General features: G+C 35.9%; 1 protein-coding gene and 1 pseudogene across 2 annotated transcripts; one reads left to right on the top strand and one right to left on the bottom strand.

Moving 5' to 3' along the window:
* On the top strand, positions 1-5,359 carry LOC147490257 (vacuolar-sorting receptor 1-like; annotated as a pseudogene). The gene is made up of 12 exons (XR_015200968.1): positions 1-445; positions 752-1,441; positions 1,801-1,889; positions 2,008-2,077; positions 2,199-2,282; positions 2,573-2,649; positions 2,855-2,936; positions 3,473-3,555; positions 3,637-3,703; positions 4,268-4,396; positions 4,733-4,841; positions 4,947-5,359. The product of XR_015200968.1 is annotated as a vacuolar-sorting receptor 1-like (transcript).
* A 1,055-nt stretch (positions 5,360-6,414) lies between these two features.
* Positions 6,415-11,036, bottom strand: LOC147490256 (protein FATTY ACID EXPORT 3, chloroplastic-like). The gene is given in 8 exon segments (XM_086571551.1): positions 6,415-6,661; positions 7,277-7,380; positions 8,344-8,381; positions 8,506-8,552; positions 9,367-9,424; positions 9,426-9,535; positions 10,020-10,413; positions 10,739-11,036. Coding segments are annotated over 7 exon segments (936 nt in total). The 5' UTR covers positions 10,937-11,036; the 3' UTR covers positions 6,415-6,661; positions 7,277-7,289.
* Between the last annotated feature and the right edge of the window lie 4,489 nt (positions 11,037-15,525).

The following is a 15,525-nucleotide window of genomic DNA, read 5'->3' as shown; positions in this document are numbered from 1 at the left end:
GTCACTTTTGAGGTAAAAAACGTATCTTTATGTGCTGGGCCTGTTAATTATTGAGTTATTCGAGTTGGGCATGTTTTAAATTTGATTATTTGAAGTAAAGTTGAAGTTTTTTTGATTGGATCAGTTGTTGACTTTTGAGAAAATATGATGGAAGAGAAGAAGATATGTGTATTGGTTTTGTTTTTTATGTTGATGATTGGTAGCTGTTTAGGTAGATTTGTTGTGGAGAAGAATAGTTTAAGAGTAACATCACCACAGTCATTAAAATCTGTTTATGAATGTGCTATTGGGAATTTTGGTGTTCCTCAATATGGTGGAACTTTGATTGGAACTGTTGTTTATCCCAAAGCGAATCAGAAGGCGTGTAAGGGATTTGATGAGGTTGAAATTTCGTTCAAATCCAAGCCTGGTGGTCTCCCAACTTTTGTTCTTGTTGATAGAGGAGGTTAGCTCTATAAACTTTGATTGCATGTTTCATATTGTCTGAAGTTACAATTAATGAATTAGTATTGCTTTGGTGCATGATCCATTTTGATTTCGATATAATCGAGGTTGATACACTTTTTTTTTTTTTTTTGCCATAATTAGTATGTATGAGATACAATAGATTTGTAGTGGAATTTTATGAAATGATCTACATGTTTCTGATTAGGCTTAGTTCATTTAACCATGCTTGTTAATGAGTTCAGCTTTCAAAATCTCGTGGACAATGCCAACTAGCGTCTTATCTGTAATATTGTTGTGAGTGCAGATTGTTTCTTCACGTTGAAGGCATGGAATGCGCAAAAAGCTGGAGCAGCTGCAATCCTTGTTGCAGATGACAAGGTAGAGCCTTTGATCACAATGGATAATCCTGAAGAAGATAAGAGTCATCCTGATTACTTACAGAACATTACTATACCGTCGGCTTGTTCACAAAACTTTTGGGGAAAGCATCAAGAAAGCTCTGTCAGATGGAGAAATGGTTAATGTCAATTTGGATTGGAGGAGTCACTTCCTCATCCTGATGAGCTGGTAGAGTACGAAGTTCTGGACCTAACAGTAATGATGAGTGTGGACCCAAGTGTGACAGCCAGATTGAGTTCATTAAGGAATTCAAAGGTGCAGCTCAAATACTTGAACAGAAAGGTTATACTCAGTTCACCCCACGCTACATCACTTGGTACTGTCCTGAAGCTTTTATATTGAGCAAGCAATGCAAATCTCAGTGCATCAATCATGGGAGATATTGTCCCAGACCCCTAACAGGATTTCAGTAGAGGTTATGATGGGAAGGATGTTGTGGTTCAGAATCTTCGCCAGGCTTGTTTATACAAAGTTTCTAATGAAAGCGGTAAACCATGGCTTTGGTGGGACTATGTAACTGATTTTGCCATCCGATGCCCAATGAAGGACAAGAAATACACGAAGGAATGTGCTGATCAAGTCATCAAGTCCTTGGGTATGTTAGAAATTTCCCTTCAGTAAATATATTTTTCGTAATGTTTGCATCTATTAGAATGGGTCCTTTCTTTTCTTCAAGCATGCTTATGCATGATCTTGCCTATGACTCAATATGGTCCGTGCATACAATAGCCATTTCTATGTTAGTATTTGCTAACTTGCTTTTATCTATCAGAGGTGCTAATCTTGATTCTATTTTAGTTTTTTAGAGTGCATCCTCATGACGTGTTTGTGTTAGGCAACCAGTGTAGTGACTAATTGACTCGTGATGTTATAATTTAAGTATACATATGGTATTAGTTTACAAGAGGTACTATATTGTTCAAGTTGGTATTTATTCACTTGATGTGTTAACAGGTCTTGACCTCAAAAAGATAGATGAATGTATAGGAGATTCGGAAGCTGATGTAGATAATCCAGTTCTTAAAGCAGAACAGGATGCTCAGGTTATTTGGATATCTCATTCTAGATCTCTCAAATTGTTCCATTACTGTGCATCTTGTAGCGGCCACAAGTGTGTGTGGACAAACACTGATATTCTACTCTGGTGGTTTCTGATTTTAGATTGGCAAAGGTTCCCGAGGAGATGTGACCATATTGCCTACCCTTGTAATTAACAACAGACAATACCGAGGTTTGGACCCTGGTTTCTTAGCATTTTGATTGGCCCATGTTGTGTTAGTGAGTTGTGTGACTTTAACTTGTGTTGTTTTTATGTTTTGTTTTTTATTTTTATTTTTCTCTATTGTTTACAGGTAAGTTGGACAAAGGAGCAGTTTTGAAAGCCATATGTGCAGGTTTTCAAGAAACTACTGAACCTGCAGTTTGCCTAAGTGACGGTAAGTTTCTAAATATGAATATGTATTTCCATGTCACCATGCTTACTTACCTTCAGTTTCAATACTAAGCTCTTCTCTAATTCCCCAACTCATCCCTCTTGTTCCATTTATAAGCACTTAGTTCCTACTTCAAATCATCTTCACCACATGTATGGATTTTCATAGTCTAGTTATTCTCTGAAGTTTAGACACATTACAGATGGGGGCAGTCATTTTTTTAATTAATTAAAGTTAGTTTAGGATGATGGTTGAGCTTGTATTTATCTTTTATCTATACTTGATGTGTCAAGGGATTGAAACAAACGAGTGCTTAGAGAATAATGGAGGATGCTGGAAGGATAATGCTGCTAATATTACTGCATGCAAGGTACATTTTTTCATCTAGACATTTGACTTCGTTTTGTAAATGTGATGTTTTCTCTTATGTTTTCTTGTATGGTGATAAGTATATAATGAACTTGGTATATGTCGTCAGATCTTTTTATTTATTTATTTTATTATTATTTATCTTTGTTTAGTATTTGTGTTTCTCATGATATTCCTTGTTTTGTACTATACTTTCGTTTTTTTAGGATACTTTTCGAGGGAAAGTGTGTGAGTGCCCTGTTGTGGAAGGTGTAAAATTTGTAGGCGATGGTTACACGCATTGTGAAGGTACATACTTAATCCATTTTAGATTATAATAAATTTTTATACAGGATGGTAATTTGTCACATAAGACTTGTGATTAAGTTCTTATATATAGTGAAAGTTGAGTTCCTTGGTCTTATTGATTTTCCTTGTATGTTCAGGAGGTCAAAACAGTCTTTGTTTTCTGTGAATCAGTCCTTTTACTAGACTGTATGATTCGGTTATAGTTCTCTTGCAGGAGTTTTTTCATTGGTCTATCACAAACAAAATTTGTTGGACATTAATTGGTTTCTCATAATTTATTAAATGACTAGCGCATATAGTCTGGTGATTTCTTTATAAACTTACACAGGTGGATTCAAATGCATGTGTTAGCGTGAGAATTGATTACGTTACATTTATAATATTGTGTGGTCGCGTAGCTCATCTTTAGGTGCATCATATTGACTATCATCTATATTCAATTTATAGTAGTTCTACAATAGTCATTAGTTGAAATAGTGCATTGGTAGTTTTCAAATTTAGCTTAGCTGAAAAATTCATTAATCTTTAATCGACAGCTTCGGGAGCTCTACGTTGTGAAATTAATAATGGAGGTTGTTGGAAGAAAACCCAAGATGGTCGGACATACTCTGCTTGTGTGGTAAGTGGGTCAATGCAACTTCTCCTTTATGATTTCCACATTTGTGTTTGCAGATTGATTAACTTTGAGTTGGGTTTTCAGGATGATAATTCCAAAGGTTGCAAGTGTCCACCGGGATTTAAGGGAGATGGCATTGAATCATGCGAAGGTACTTGTCATTTGTCATTGTTTACTATTGTTTGTCTTCTTCAGTAACTATGATGTATGTGGGGAGCAATCTGTCTGCCTATAATCTCTCACTTTTCCTATATACTTAAAAGTATGTTGCAGTGAATTTTCTTTCATCTTTGTTGTAGATATCTATCTTTTAATTGATGAAGTTAAAAAAATTATGTTTTAGATGTATAATGAACTATAATGTTCCTAGCTATCTAGTAAGTTCCCTCCACACATAAGTCAGTAGTTGTCGTGTCTGTAGCACTCCAGTCAATTTTGTTCCTGTAGAAAATTAATGGCTAGTATTGGCATGCCTGATGCCTTATGTTACATATGCTTATTTCACATTGAAATTGGGAAGAGTATTAGATGGGTGAAGATTTTTGAGCTCTGTTACCATTCCAAAGAGTTGACTTTCATCTTTTCCCTTGTTAAAATCATGATGGATGATTGGATGCGTCTATTTAATATATATTCTTCTTTGTAGCTGACATTTATTGGAGATAATCATTCTATTAGTAATTCGATGTACTTAAGTGTCTTCTATGTGTTTCAGATGTGGACGAATGCAAGGACAAACTTGCATGTCAATGCCCAGAGTGCAAATGCAAGAACACGTGGGGAAGTTATGAATGCAGTTGCGGTGGTAATTTGTTGTACATGCATGAGCATGACACATGTATCAGTGAGTTTCTCAATCCACCTTCTTTTCCTTCCTACTTTTTTGTGGGGGAGAACCTCAAATAATATATCCCATTGGTCATATTGTGATTTGATAACGTAATATATAAGAAGCAACAGAGAAGTCACTCATCCTCAAGAAAGATCTCAAAAATTGAAATGGTTATTGTTTGGAATTGGGCCTAAAATATTACAAAATGTTTCTGGTACATGATAATGATAATTCCAGAATGGATGCTTTTAGCTTCAGTTTGTCAACTTTGTAATTGTTGGATATTGTGTTACCTCATTATGCTTTCCTTTAGCATAGCAGTGAGAATTTTCCTGTGGTGATTTGCAGGTAAAGAGGGATCTGCACAGGTCAGTTGGAGGTTAGGTGGTGGGCGATTTTCCTCTGTTTGGCTGTTGCAGGTGTTGGTGGTTATGCTGTGTACAAGTACAGGATCCGGGTATGCTGCAGCCTTTCTATTGTTTTGTACCATCTGCTTGTCTAATGCTGAATGCATCTGTATTTGCTATGCTGTTCTGACATGATTCTGTAAATTCTTATGCAGAGATACATGGATTCTGAAATTCGGGCTATCATGGCGCAATACATGCCATTGGATAATCAGGGAGAGGTCCCAAATCATATGCCCCATGGGGACATCTGAAAAGTCCCAGGTCCCAAATCTTTTCATCTGAAAGCTCATCGATGAAAAGATTGGGTGATCAAGAAAACAAAAAGTAGAACGTATACACTTCCTCCCATTAATTAGGTTGCAGGCCATCGTTCTCTCCATAAAGCTCAGTAGTGTTATTGCTGCTGCTGTTGCTCACTGTGAAAATGTGGGGAAGTCTTACCCTGGCTCTTATAAACGTGTATGTATGTGTTAATTTCATGTATATTTGATCCTAATACACGGGTTTAGCACATGAGTGTAGGTACTATTCCTCTGTTTTCCTAATGTTACACAATTATGCCTGAGATGGATTGTGATGATATTTTTCTGCTCATCAACAGGTCCTTCCTCTAAAGAAATGAGAACATTATACTCAAAAACAGAAAACGTTTTAAAATTATGTGGGTTCAATTAACTAGGTTTTTTATGCAACAAATAGGTGCCTTTAATTTTTTTCTAACAAGTTTTTTACTGTATAACCCGTCTGTAGATTGATTTACTGTATAACCCGTCTGTAGATTGATTTACTGTATAACCCGTCTCTAGATTGATTGCTACTTCAGACTGTAGAAATCCAAGGGTGCGCATCTGGAAAGCCGGGGTGGGTTTTTAAAAATAACTGAGGGGTGAAGGTTTTGCTATGCGTAAAAGCGTTACTTCTTGTCACTGTAATAGTGAAAATCTCAAGGATGGATGACCTTCGAACTCATTTTCCTATAGTAAAGGGAAAAAGCCTTTTGACTATTTTTTATGAAACAAAACTTGAATTGGAATTGCTCAAAAAATGAGGACAATACAGTCGGAAAAAAAGTTTTTGGTTTTTCGGAATGGCACCAGGTTAAGCTATTTAAGGAAGAGCCGAAGAACTGTATGCACATTGATAGAGTTCTCTACTAAATGACCAGTGTTTGATACCAACCTAATAAGTATGCCAGGTTAAGGTGCTGTGTGGATGCTTGAATCAATATTTGCGCTGGCGTATCTTTAACCTCCCTTGTAATTGTGGAATTGTTTTGGCCTTCTTCGGTATTCCAACTCTGAGGTGTCCCATAGTTCAATATTCCATCAAGGACATCCAGGATGACTGACTGAAACTGTTGCTTTTTACATTCAGCAGCCAAATGAAGACTTATCGGGCGGGTAAGGCAGCCAAATGATGTTGTCAAATAACACTACCACCGATGGATATATTATATGAGGTTCTCTCCAAATGGATATATTATCCAAGGTGTCAGTTCCATATTCTACCATGAGATATTCAGGGTACTATTTCCACTCTGAAGTTTCAAAAAGTAAACAACAACCAAAGATCATCCAAATCAAGAAGCAGCATTGGTTGCAACATTCAACAAGAAAAAAATAAAGAGCGCAACACATTATGCATCTTATTGCCAGAGAGAAGCATCTTCATATTTTCCACTCTCTTCACTCCAAAAGTTTTATTCGTTGTTTCAATAAAGATACAAGTGAAACATATAAAACCAACTTAGGCATCCAACTTTGCAGGCATCCAATTCTTCAGTGAACATGACTCTTGTTTCAGCAGTTTCTATCTCACGTCCCTCTTAAGAGCAATCACTCTGGTATACCTCATTTGTCCCTGGTGCCTGATCGAGCAGAATGACACGTGAGTACGCTACTAGAGAAAAAACTCAATGCAAAAACTATGAGACTAAGGACAAACTGTTTCCTCTACAGTTTTTCTCTTCTATAGACCAATGGGTAAAGGGTGTAATGCTATTCTTTAAAACAATGTCCACTATAGGAATTTCCATAGACCATCCCAAATAAGACAGCTCCTCAAATTATATTGTGTTCACAGAATGAATACATGAGACCTCGTTGCAACTAGCCCTTTCGTCATACCTATCAAAAAGATATCTCATCATGAGAGATCTGGTTCGATGCTGTTGATGGACCATATAAGTCTACTATTATTTTTTTGGGGGGATAAATTAGCATCTTATTCACCGATCAGATACAAAGAGTACTGCAAAGAGAAGTGGTAGCTAGGAATACTTGAACTCCTCATCTCTAACTTGCTTCTCCATGATGGTTCAAAATTTTAATTCTTGAATATAGGATTTGAGTTTGGGCAAACACTAAGGGTGTCTGTAGATGAAATTGAGCACCAAGTCTGTCAAGAACTGCTAATTTGTGGTCCGACTTATGAAAAGTTACAACAGAACTAGCAACTCTCGGGAAAAGCCACAGATACTTACCCTCCATATTGAGCTAACTTTCAGATCCACTTTCCAAATTTTGACCTTTACTTTTATCACCATCGAACATGATCCTGTACAGATAGAACGCCACCATTGCACCACTGCAAAATAAAGCTATTGTGTCAGGAATAGCACAATCTTGTAAGATAGGAACTCACAAATTATTTTCATGGAACCAGAAAATGACAAATTATTTCTAATTACAAAGAGTTTATGAATCATACTCATAAAGAATTAAAGATTAAAAGGCAATACGCATAACAGAAAGGCTCAAAGGCATAAACAGATTTCACTACAAGTCAGTTTTTGTAATGTGAATGGAGTGCAACAAAGGTTCTCAGAGTAGGAAAATTTATCAGACTTCACATATCATTTGCGACATGCTAACAAAACACAAGTTTTGCATTATTTACCACCTAAAAACACATTTCCTATCTTATACTATCACTCTTTATATGCAAACCAGAGTAGGTGGTAAACATCGAGGAACATAAAGTGACTTGAGAGCTATTGAACCTAATCTCAGACACAAGTTTAAATATACCTTCAAGCGAAAACAAGATAGAAGGTAGTGGAGGTTAAAATTATAGCATTGACACAAATTATTTAGCTTATTTCTTTTTTCATCTTAAAGAAGATTAAAAACTTTTGATTCAGATTCAAAAATCTCATATTGGGTATGTAAAGCTTCGCAATAAAGTACATAAAATCATTTGGGTCACTCCACTCTGCCAATTGGTTTGAGTTGGATGCCCAAATTTAATATGTATCAGAGCAAAATATTTCTCTGGCCATTGCACTCCACGTCACCTATTTAAAATTTTACAAGTGTTTGGCTCAAGATACGGCACACGTAAGGGGGGGATGTTGATATTTATAGTCCCATATTGGTATGCAAAGCCTCGCAATAAAGTATATAAAATCGTGGGTAGCTGCACTCATTGCCAATTGGTTTCGAGTTAGATTCTCAAATTTAATACTTCTATATCAGATTGAAAGCAAATGAACAGAGGAAAACAGCATGTCAGCATCTATTAAAATCAACAGATCTAGTATTAGTAAACCTGATCAATGTCGTAATGAATTTTGGAAATGATGGATTCTGCACCAAAGAAAAAGAAGTCAGAAACTTACATATAAAAAGTAAAAATAACAGATACCACCACAAAGAATACTCTGTTTTTTAGAAACAAAAACATGTAATTGCATGATTAAGAACCATCTACCTGAGTAACCAAGCTTAGCTCCCTTAAAAAGAGTACGGATGATATTGCTGCAACACAAAATTCCAGTCAGCAGAGGACTTAAGAAACTAAATCAAAATGTAATGTGTAACAATTGATTAACACACAAAAATAAATAAATAAATTAAATACGTATATAGATAGAGGTTCCAACCAGAACTCCCAACCAAGAATACCCAGCATTACAATTTCAGAAAACATAGCATAAAATACAAAATAAATCATATATAAATGGTTGAGGGGGTCCAGCATGCTAGATTGGGAATCTTTTGCAGGATATAATTTCAGCCCAATCTTTTGATCAGCCTGGTTTGGCAGGATGAAAGAGGTTATGATTCTTGGTTCTTGAGAGTTCATTCTTGGAAGGGGGGTTTTGCATTAAGAATTACATCCAGCTGCTATCTAGCTAGAGTTGTGGAGAATAAGTGGGCATTTTGCGGGCTCCGTAGCAACTGCAGAGATTATAATAGCAATCAAGGGGTTGATTCTATTTTGGACCGTGGGGGGGAACTTAGGATATCCAGTGACATCCCAAAATTAACAGTTTATTTTAAACAGTAATGAAAAGAAAAGTAAACACTACTAGTAACAAAGATGTACTTGAAACCCAGAAGAGACGAAAATAAAAACTATCAAATCACTACTTTATGGTTTGGACAAATTAGAATATACAAACAGGCCGTATGAACTACGAGAGCCCATATGCAGCATTTTCATCAACTTGTATTGTGCTTCACAATAAATAACTTTAAACCTTTTCCCAGTTCTAGGACTTCTAGGAATGTCTATCATTTTTTAGTGATAGTGTAACATAAATAAATAGAGATGTGCTAGGCACATTACCTGTCTGTCCTTTCAAAGCCAGATCAGATGATTCTCCCTTTTTCCATGATCTTAGACTTTGATACACTTAAGGCCAGCAGAGTACCACCCAGTATGACACCAAATCTAATGGAAGAAGTGCTTCCAGTAATCATGAAGGACAGAAAACCACCAATAGTAAGAATTGCACCTGCACATAGTACATGTTTCCACACCCAAGTCAAAACAAAATTAATGTATACCACCTCGTATCAGCTTGTGATGTCACATAAAATAATGTAAAACAAGTTAAACCACAAACAAATACAATGAGAGCAAAACCAATAAGGAAAGGGAGGACGAACTATGCACTTCACATCAACTAACTACTTATACAATAAAATGAATAACATGATATCATTGACATCCACGACCGCTAAATCTAAAAACAAGAATCAGCAGGACCCAATAGAAGTGGTTAAGAAGTATCAGTGCATCATATCAAAGAAGTAACCAAACAAAAGATATTCACACTTACCTCCTGTTTCCTACACGTATCTAAATTGTATATCTACATACACTTATATCTAAAACGATTCACATACAGATTCGCCTCCTTACTTGTGACTAACTGTGCAGTTATGCTTTGCATTAAACGTAGATTTAAATCCAAGATTGAAATGTGTTGTACATACCATAAGGTATCCCAAAGTAGAAGTCCCGAACTCTAGACACATCTTTCAACTCATCTGTTGAGGAGGCTAGAGTTTCCACAATATCCTTCATCTCTTCAGGAGAGTTCTTTGCTGCTTCAGCAAGATATTCTTTACTTTCTTCGCTGATTTCTTTTGCAATTATACTCAAATCATAGCTTGTTTTTTCTGCTTGAGTTTTCAACTTCTTGGACGCTTCTTCAAGGATAACAGCCGCTTTTTTCGAGTAGACCTCATAAGCTTCTTTTGACATCCCTTGCATTTTAATGGTCTGTTCCTTGAATGATTCCAGCATTTTCTCCCACTCTTCTTGTGTTTCTTTTGCTCTTACATCAACCTCTTTCTTCTCCTTTTCCACTTCAATCTCTGAATGCTTCTGAATAAACAATTTCTCAAATGCAATATGATAAAAGAAAAAAAAAGAAAAAACCATAATTTAATGATCTTAGATACGATTGGATAGTCCTCAATTCTATCAAGCATCTTAATTTTTGTAATAAGCAAGTTTAAACAATAGAAATTTACAATCACACATCCTTGGCCTAAATGCCGTCAATTGAGTCCATGCCTAATTTGTTTTAGTCAACTGACAAAACACATTTCTACTCATAAACATTACTGTACATAATTACCAGAATTGCAACAGTTTAATTAATGTGATTGTATACAGTAAAGTTTCAATCTTTGAACATGGAACTTACAGAGTCTTCATGGGAAGCTGCAAATGAGAGAAACTGACGATTCCTGGAACAGTTTCGAAGGTTAACAAGTGAGAGTGAGAGACCACGACCTTTTGGAGAAACAGAAAAGTGTATAACAGAGATTTTCTGGTTTTGAGGACGGTGAATAAGTTCGAAACCAAGCGAAGGAGTTGAATGAGGTTGTTGCGATAACGCCATCGAGATACGAGTTAAGTTAGGGTTTATGTCAGCACGAACCCAATAATGAAGAGAGTATATTGTATATAGTGTGGGGGCAGATAGAAAATTTGTTGACGAAGATCTCGAGGAAATTATTTGATGGCCAACAACAAAACATGTCTATTTGTCTATGTACACGCAATACTTGTGCTTAGAGTGTGTGGACAAGTAATCTATGTGATAGCTACAGAACCCCACAGAATCATTTTCTCAGTTTTTTCGTTTTGTGATTCACAAGTGTAGTACTGTGTACATAAAGAAAAATACATTCACAAATTATACATATTTTCTACCTAGTGTCTTCATTGTATTCTGGCATAAACAACATTGCTTAAATTTACAAAATCTCAGCAAATTGAAAATCTGTTTTAAAATTTGTCACCAACTCAATTGTGGTAGATAGACATTCTACATGAAACGTACATGTGAAGGGTGCGTGAATATTAGGGGTGCAAGTGGATATCTAAATATTCGAATTCGTATTCAAAAAATCAGATATTATCTGAAAATTTCGGATATCGGATTATTTTTCATGTTCGAACTGTTTTCGGATACGGATTCGGATACTGCCATATCCGCATCCGAAAATATTTGATCCGATTTAAAAAATTAATAGTTATTATATATAATTTATTTATTTATTTATTATTGTATAAAATATTATATAAAATCATAAACTAATAATATAAAACTAGAATAACAAAATAATAATAATAAATGACAAATATATATATTTATAATAGTTTTTATAGTGGTAAAATGAATTATTCAAAGCAAATAAAATTTTAATTAATATTAATTTTTGGATCGGATATTATCCGATTTGGATATTCGAAATCGGATTCGAATAAATTTTTTAATATCCGTCGGATTTAGATACAGACATATCCGAATCCAAACCTATCCGTTTGCACCCATAGTATATATTGAAGCCTACTACTGCAATCTTAAGGCTCTGTTTGGCATTAGATATTTACACTGCATACAGAAAATGCACATATTCACTACTTGTACAACCAAGACAAAAATAAGGTAAGAAGTAGAAGAATCAAGAATCACATGATATTGGGCTTTTTTACACGTGTTCACTTACTCTCTAAATGAGTTGCTTAGCTAGCGTTTTCATTTGAAACGGCTGTGGTATAGTCAAGACTCAAGAGGCAAGGAATTGAGGAAAAGGGATCAGTGGATCACCATTAGTTGCTTCAGTAATCAAGCAAAGTATCTGTGCAGGAGTAGGAATGTGGTCAACCTGAAAGGATGATAATCCATGGACATTCTCGGGTGCAACCCATTTGCAAACTCTGCGTAAACGTGTAGCTTAACCATTGGATCACTGGGCTACGAAGTTTATAACACTGCACCGACACGAATTTTGGGTTTCAAAAAACAAAGGTACTTATGATCCAAGTCCAAGTCTATAAGTCTAAGTCTAAATATGGATTTCATATGAATGAACGTGAGGAATATGAGCTGATCAAACCCAAACCCAAACCCAAACCCAGTCCACTACCCAGCTAAAGGCGTTCGGTGTTCCCCAATCCATAATTTGGAAGGGAGTAATGCTACAGGTACAGCTACTGTCACAGTGTCACCCATATTTGTAACAGCCCAATAAAAGTATGCCATGTTGCATGGACGAAACAAGCAACTCTTTCATCCGGTCTAGTAAAAGATAAAAAATAATTAATAATTAAAATAAAATAAATAGAGAAAAAGTTTCTCTTTGTTTTCTCTGTCCTCGTCCTTCTCAATGAAAATCTCTTCAGCAGTTTTGCCATGGTTAAACTTGAAATTTAAGAAGCTATTTTTCTAACTTTCTAATCCACCTCTCACCTTTCCTCCCATTCCGTTGATTTCATATTGAAATGTTAGTAGTGTTTGTGAACATTTATCAAGTTTGTTTTTTAACCTAAAGTTTGGAGTTAAGATAGAACTAGAGAAAATCATAAATGGGGAGATCACATTGTGTGAGAGAAGAAAGAGAAGGTGTGGATCGCTTAAAAGGTTGGAGGTCGACCAATTCAAGGCAAAAGCTACGGTCGCTACTTTGAGCAAGACTAATTGGAGCTTGCTAGCCCTAGTCGGTTTTGACAGAGATTTGTCAGATTTGTATATTTTCTATAAAGGAAAGTTTTTGGAAACTATAGACACGAATTTGCACTCATGTTGTGCTATATAAACACCTCTGTAACACAAAAACCAAATCAACCGAGCAATAATATCTCTTTCTTCTCCCGTGGACGTAGGTTGCCGCAATGGCACCGAACCACTATAAATCTTGTGTTTTGTCTATTTAATTAGTTGTTTAATTCTACATGGTATCAGAGCGGAGCGCTTAATCTCTTCTCAAAATCAATTTAAATAAACACAATACACTATGTCCGATCCAAAACCAAACCCAAAGTCCGGCCATTTACAACAGAGACCATTCTAATCTGATTGAAGTCGCTGGCCGATTCTCTTGAATTGAACGAACTATATACCTTTTGGTCTAGGGTTGTTTAAGCTTATCGCTTGGTGGAAAGAGAAAATTAGGGTTCATTAATGGTGCAAAGGTGTGTCCCGCCATTGATGATGCGAAATATGAGAATTGGGTTTCCAATGATTAGCTTGTTCGATCTTGGTTACTCAATTCTATGGAGTCTACTATTGGGATTTTTACTTTCTCTCGATTCTACTGAAGGAGATGTGGGATTCAATTGAAGATTTATATGGAAACCCGAACAATTATGCTTTCGTGTGTTTGAACTTCAACTCGCAATCGGTATTTTGCAACATGGTGAGAAGACTTTTACAGAACACCTTGGGAATTTGAAGAAATTGTGGGATGAGTTAAACATATATCGTCCACACACCACTAATGCAAAGGCTCTGTTGAAACGGGCTGAAGAGGATAAAATCTTCACAATATTTCGTAGTCTTAAACCAGAATATGAAAATCTGGAAAGCAATATTATAATGGAAATCACTCTTCCATCACTTGCTGCTGTTTGTGCAACTATTTAGAGGGATGAAATAAGGAAGAAAACCATGAACTCCAAGGTAAAGTCATCAATCTCTGAATCTACTGTATTACTTGCAGAAAACGATTTTAGAAAGAAGTTATAGGGATTTGAAAAGGGTAAGGGAAAAAGGGAACCGTCTCACTGTGATCATTATGGAAAGAATTGGCACACCAAAGACCGTTGTTGGGAATTATATCCATATCTTAAGAAGGAAAAGGAACTGTCCAAGAAAGAGCATGATGCTGTTACCGAGACATCAATGTCCAACTTAGATATTAGTCATCAGTTGAGTCAAATTCTCCAACAACTCACTAAGTCCATGTCTTCTAGCAAAGGTCAGTTTACCTCAACTCATGTGTCAGGTAATTTACATGCCTATTTTACTATGCCAGAAAACATTAACTCATGGATAATTGATTCGTGGGCTCTTGATCATATGGCTAATTGCCCCGGCCTCATCCATAATTTTGTGTCAAAACTGAAAATCATAATATTTACATAGCCAATGGTTCCACCGTTCCCATTCTAGGTAGTGGTCAAGTGAATTTTTTTGATCAAAGTATCAAGAGTGATGCTCTAGTTGTTCCTTCATTCCCTGTTCAACTTATATCTGTTAGAAAACTTACCAATTCTTTAAATTGTGATGTCATTTTTTCTCCTAACTTTGTCGTCTTTCAGGATCGAAAGTCGAAGAGGATGATTAGTGAAGGAATTTATTCCAATGTACTCTATTTGTTGAAGTTGCATAAGAAGGCGTGTCAAGCTAGTGATTTACTTGAGAGTCGTATTTTGCATAAAATACTTAGGCATCCATCTAGTCATGTCCTGTCAAATATGTTTTCGCATGTTTCTTTAAACTCTGATGATGTTTGTGATGTTTGTCAATTTTCTAAACAAACTTGTTTATCATTTCCAAACTCGAATTCTGTGTCAAATAAGTTGTTTGAGTTAATTCATTCTGATTTATGGGGGCCTGCTCCCGTTAATTCTTATGATGACTATAAATATTTTGTGTTGTTCATTAGTGATAAATCTCGTGATATATGATTATATTTATTGAAATCGAAAACTGAGGTTGTGACTGTATTCAAGGATTTTCATACTATGATTACTAACCAGTTTGGTGCTAATATCAAGATGTTTAGATCTGACAATGGCACTGAGTTTTGTAAAAGTATGTTACCTGAGTATCTTCATAGCCAAGGGATAATTCATCAAACTGTAGGAATCGTTATGGTAGCACCGAATGATTTACGAACTGCGAAAACCTATGCGCAGCGGAATAAAGGGTGTTTACGGTTTGGTTTAGAAATTCATACATTTAGATCGGCTGTGATATCTCTGAGAATTCAAGATCTACGAAATCAGCAACCTCTTGATCTTCTATTGTATTCCTATCCTTAGATTGGGCGCGTTGTGGGCACGATTTTCCACCTCTTCTTTCTCTCTTGGCCTCTCTCATTCACAAAGTTAGAACTGATTTTGGATCTATATTTCCTTGAGCAAAACCTGAGTTTTTCTTGTGTAAAAAAATGGCCAGAGAAAGAGGTTTTTATTTAT

Source organism: Coptis chinensis, chromosome 7, assembly GCF_015680905.1.
Source record: "Coptis chinensis isolate HL-2020 chromosome 7, ASM1568090v1, whole genome shotgun sequence".
NCBI classification, from domain to species: domain Eukaryota; kingdom Viridiplantae; phylum Streptophyta; class Magnoliopsida; order Ranunculales; family Ranunculaceae; genus Coptis; species Coptis chinensis.
The sequence above is the reverse complement of the archived record's forward strand: the minus strand, read 5'-3'. Positions and strand labels throughout refer to the sequence as shown.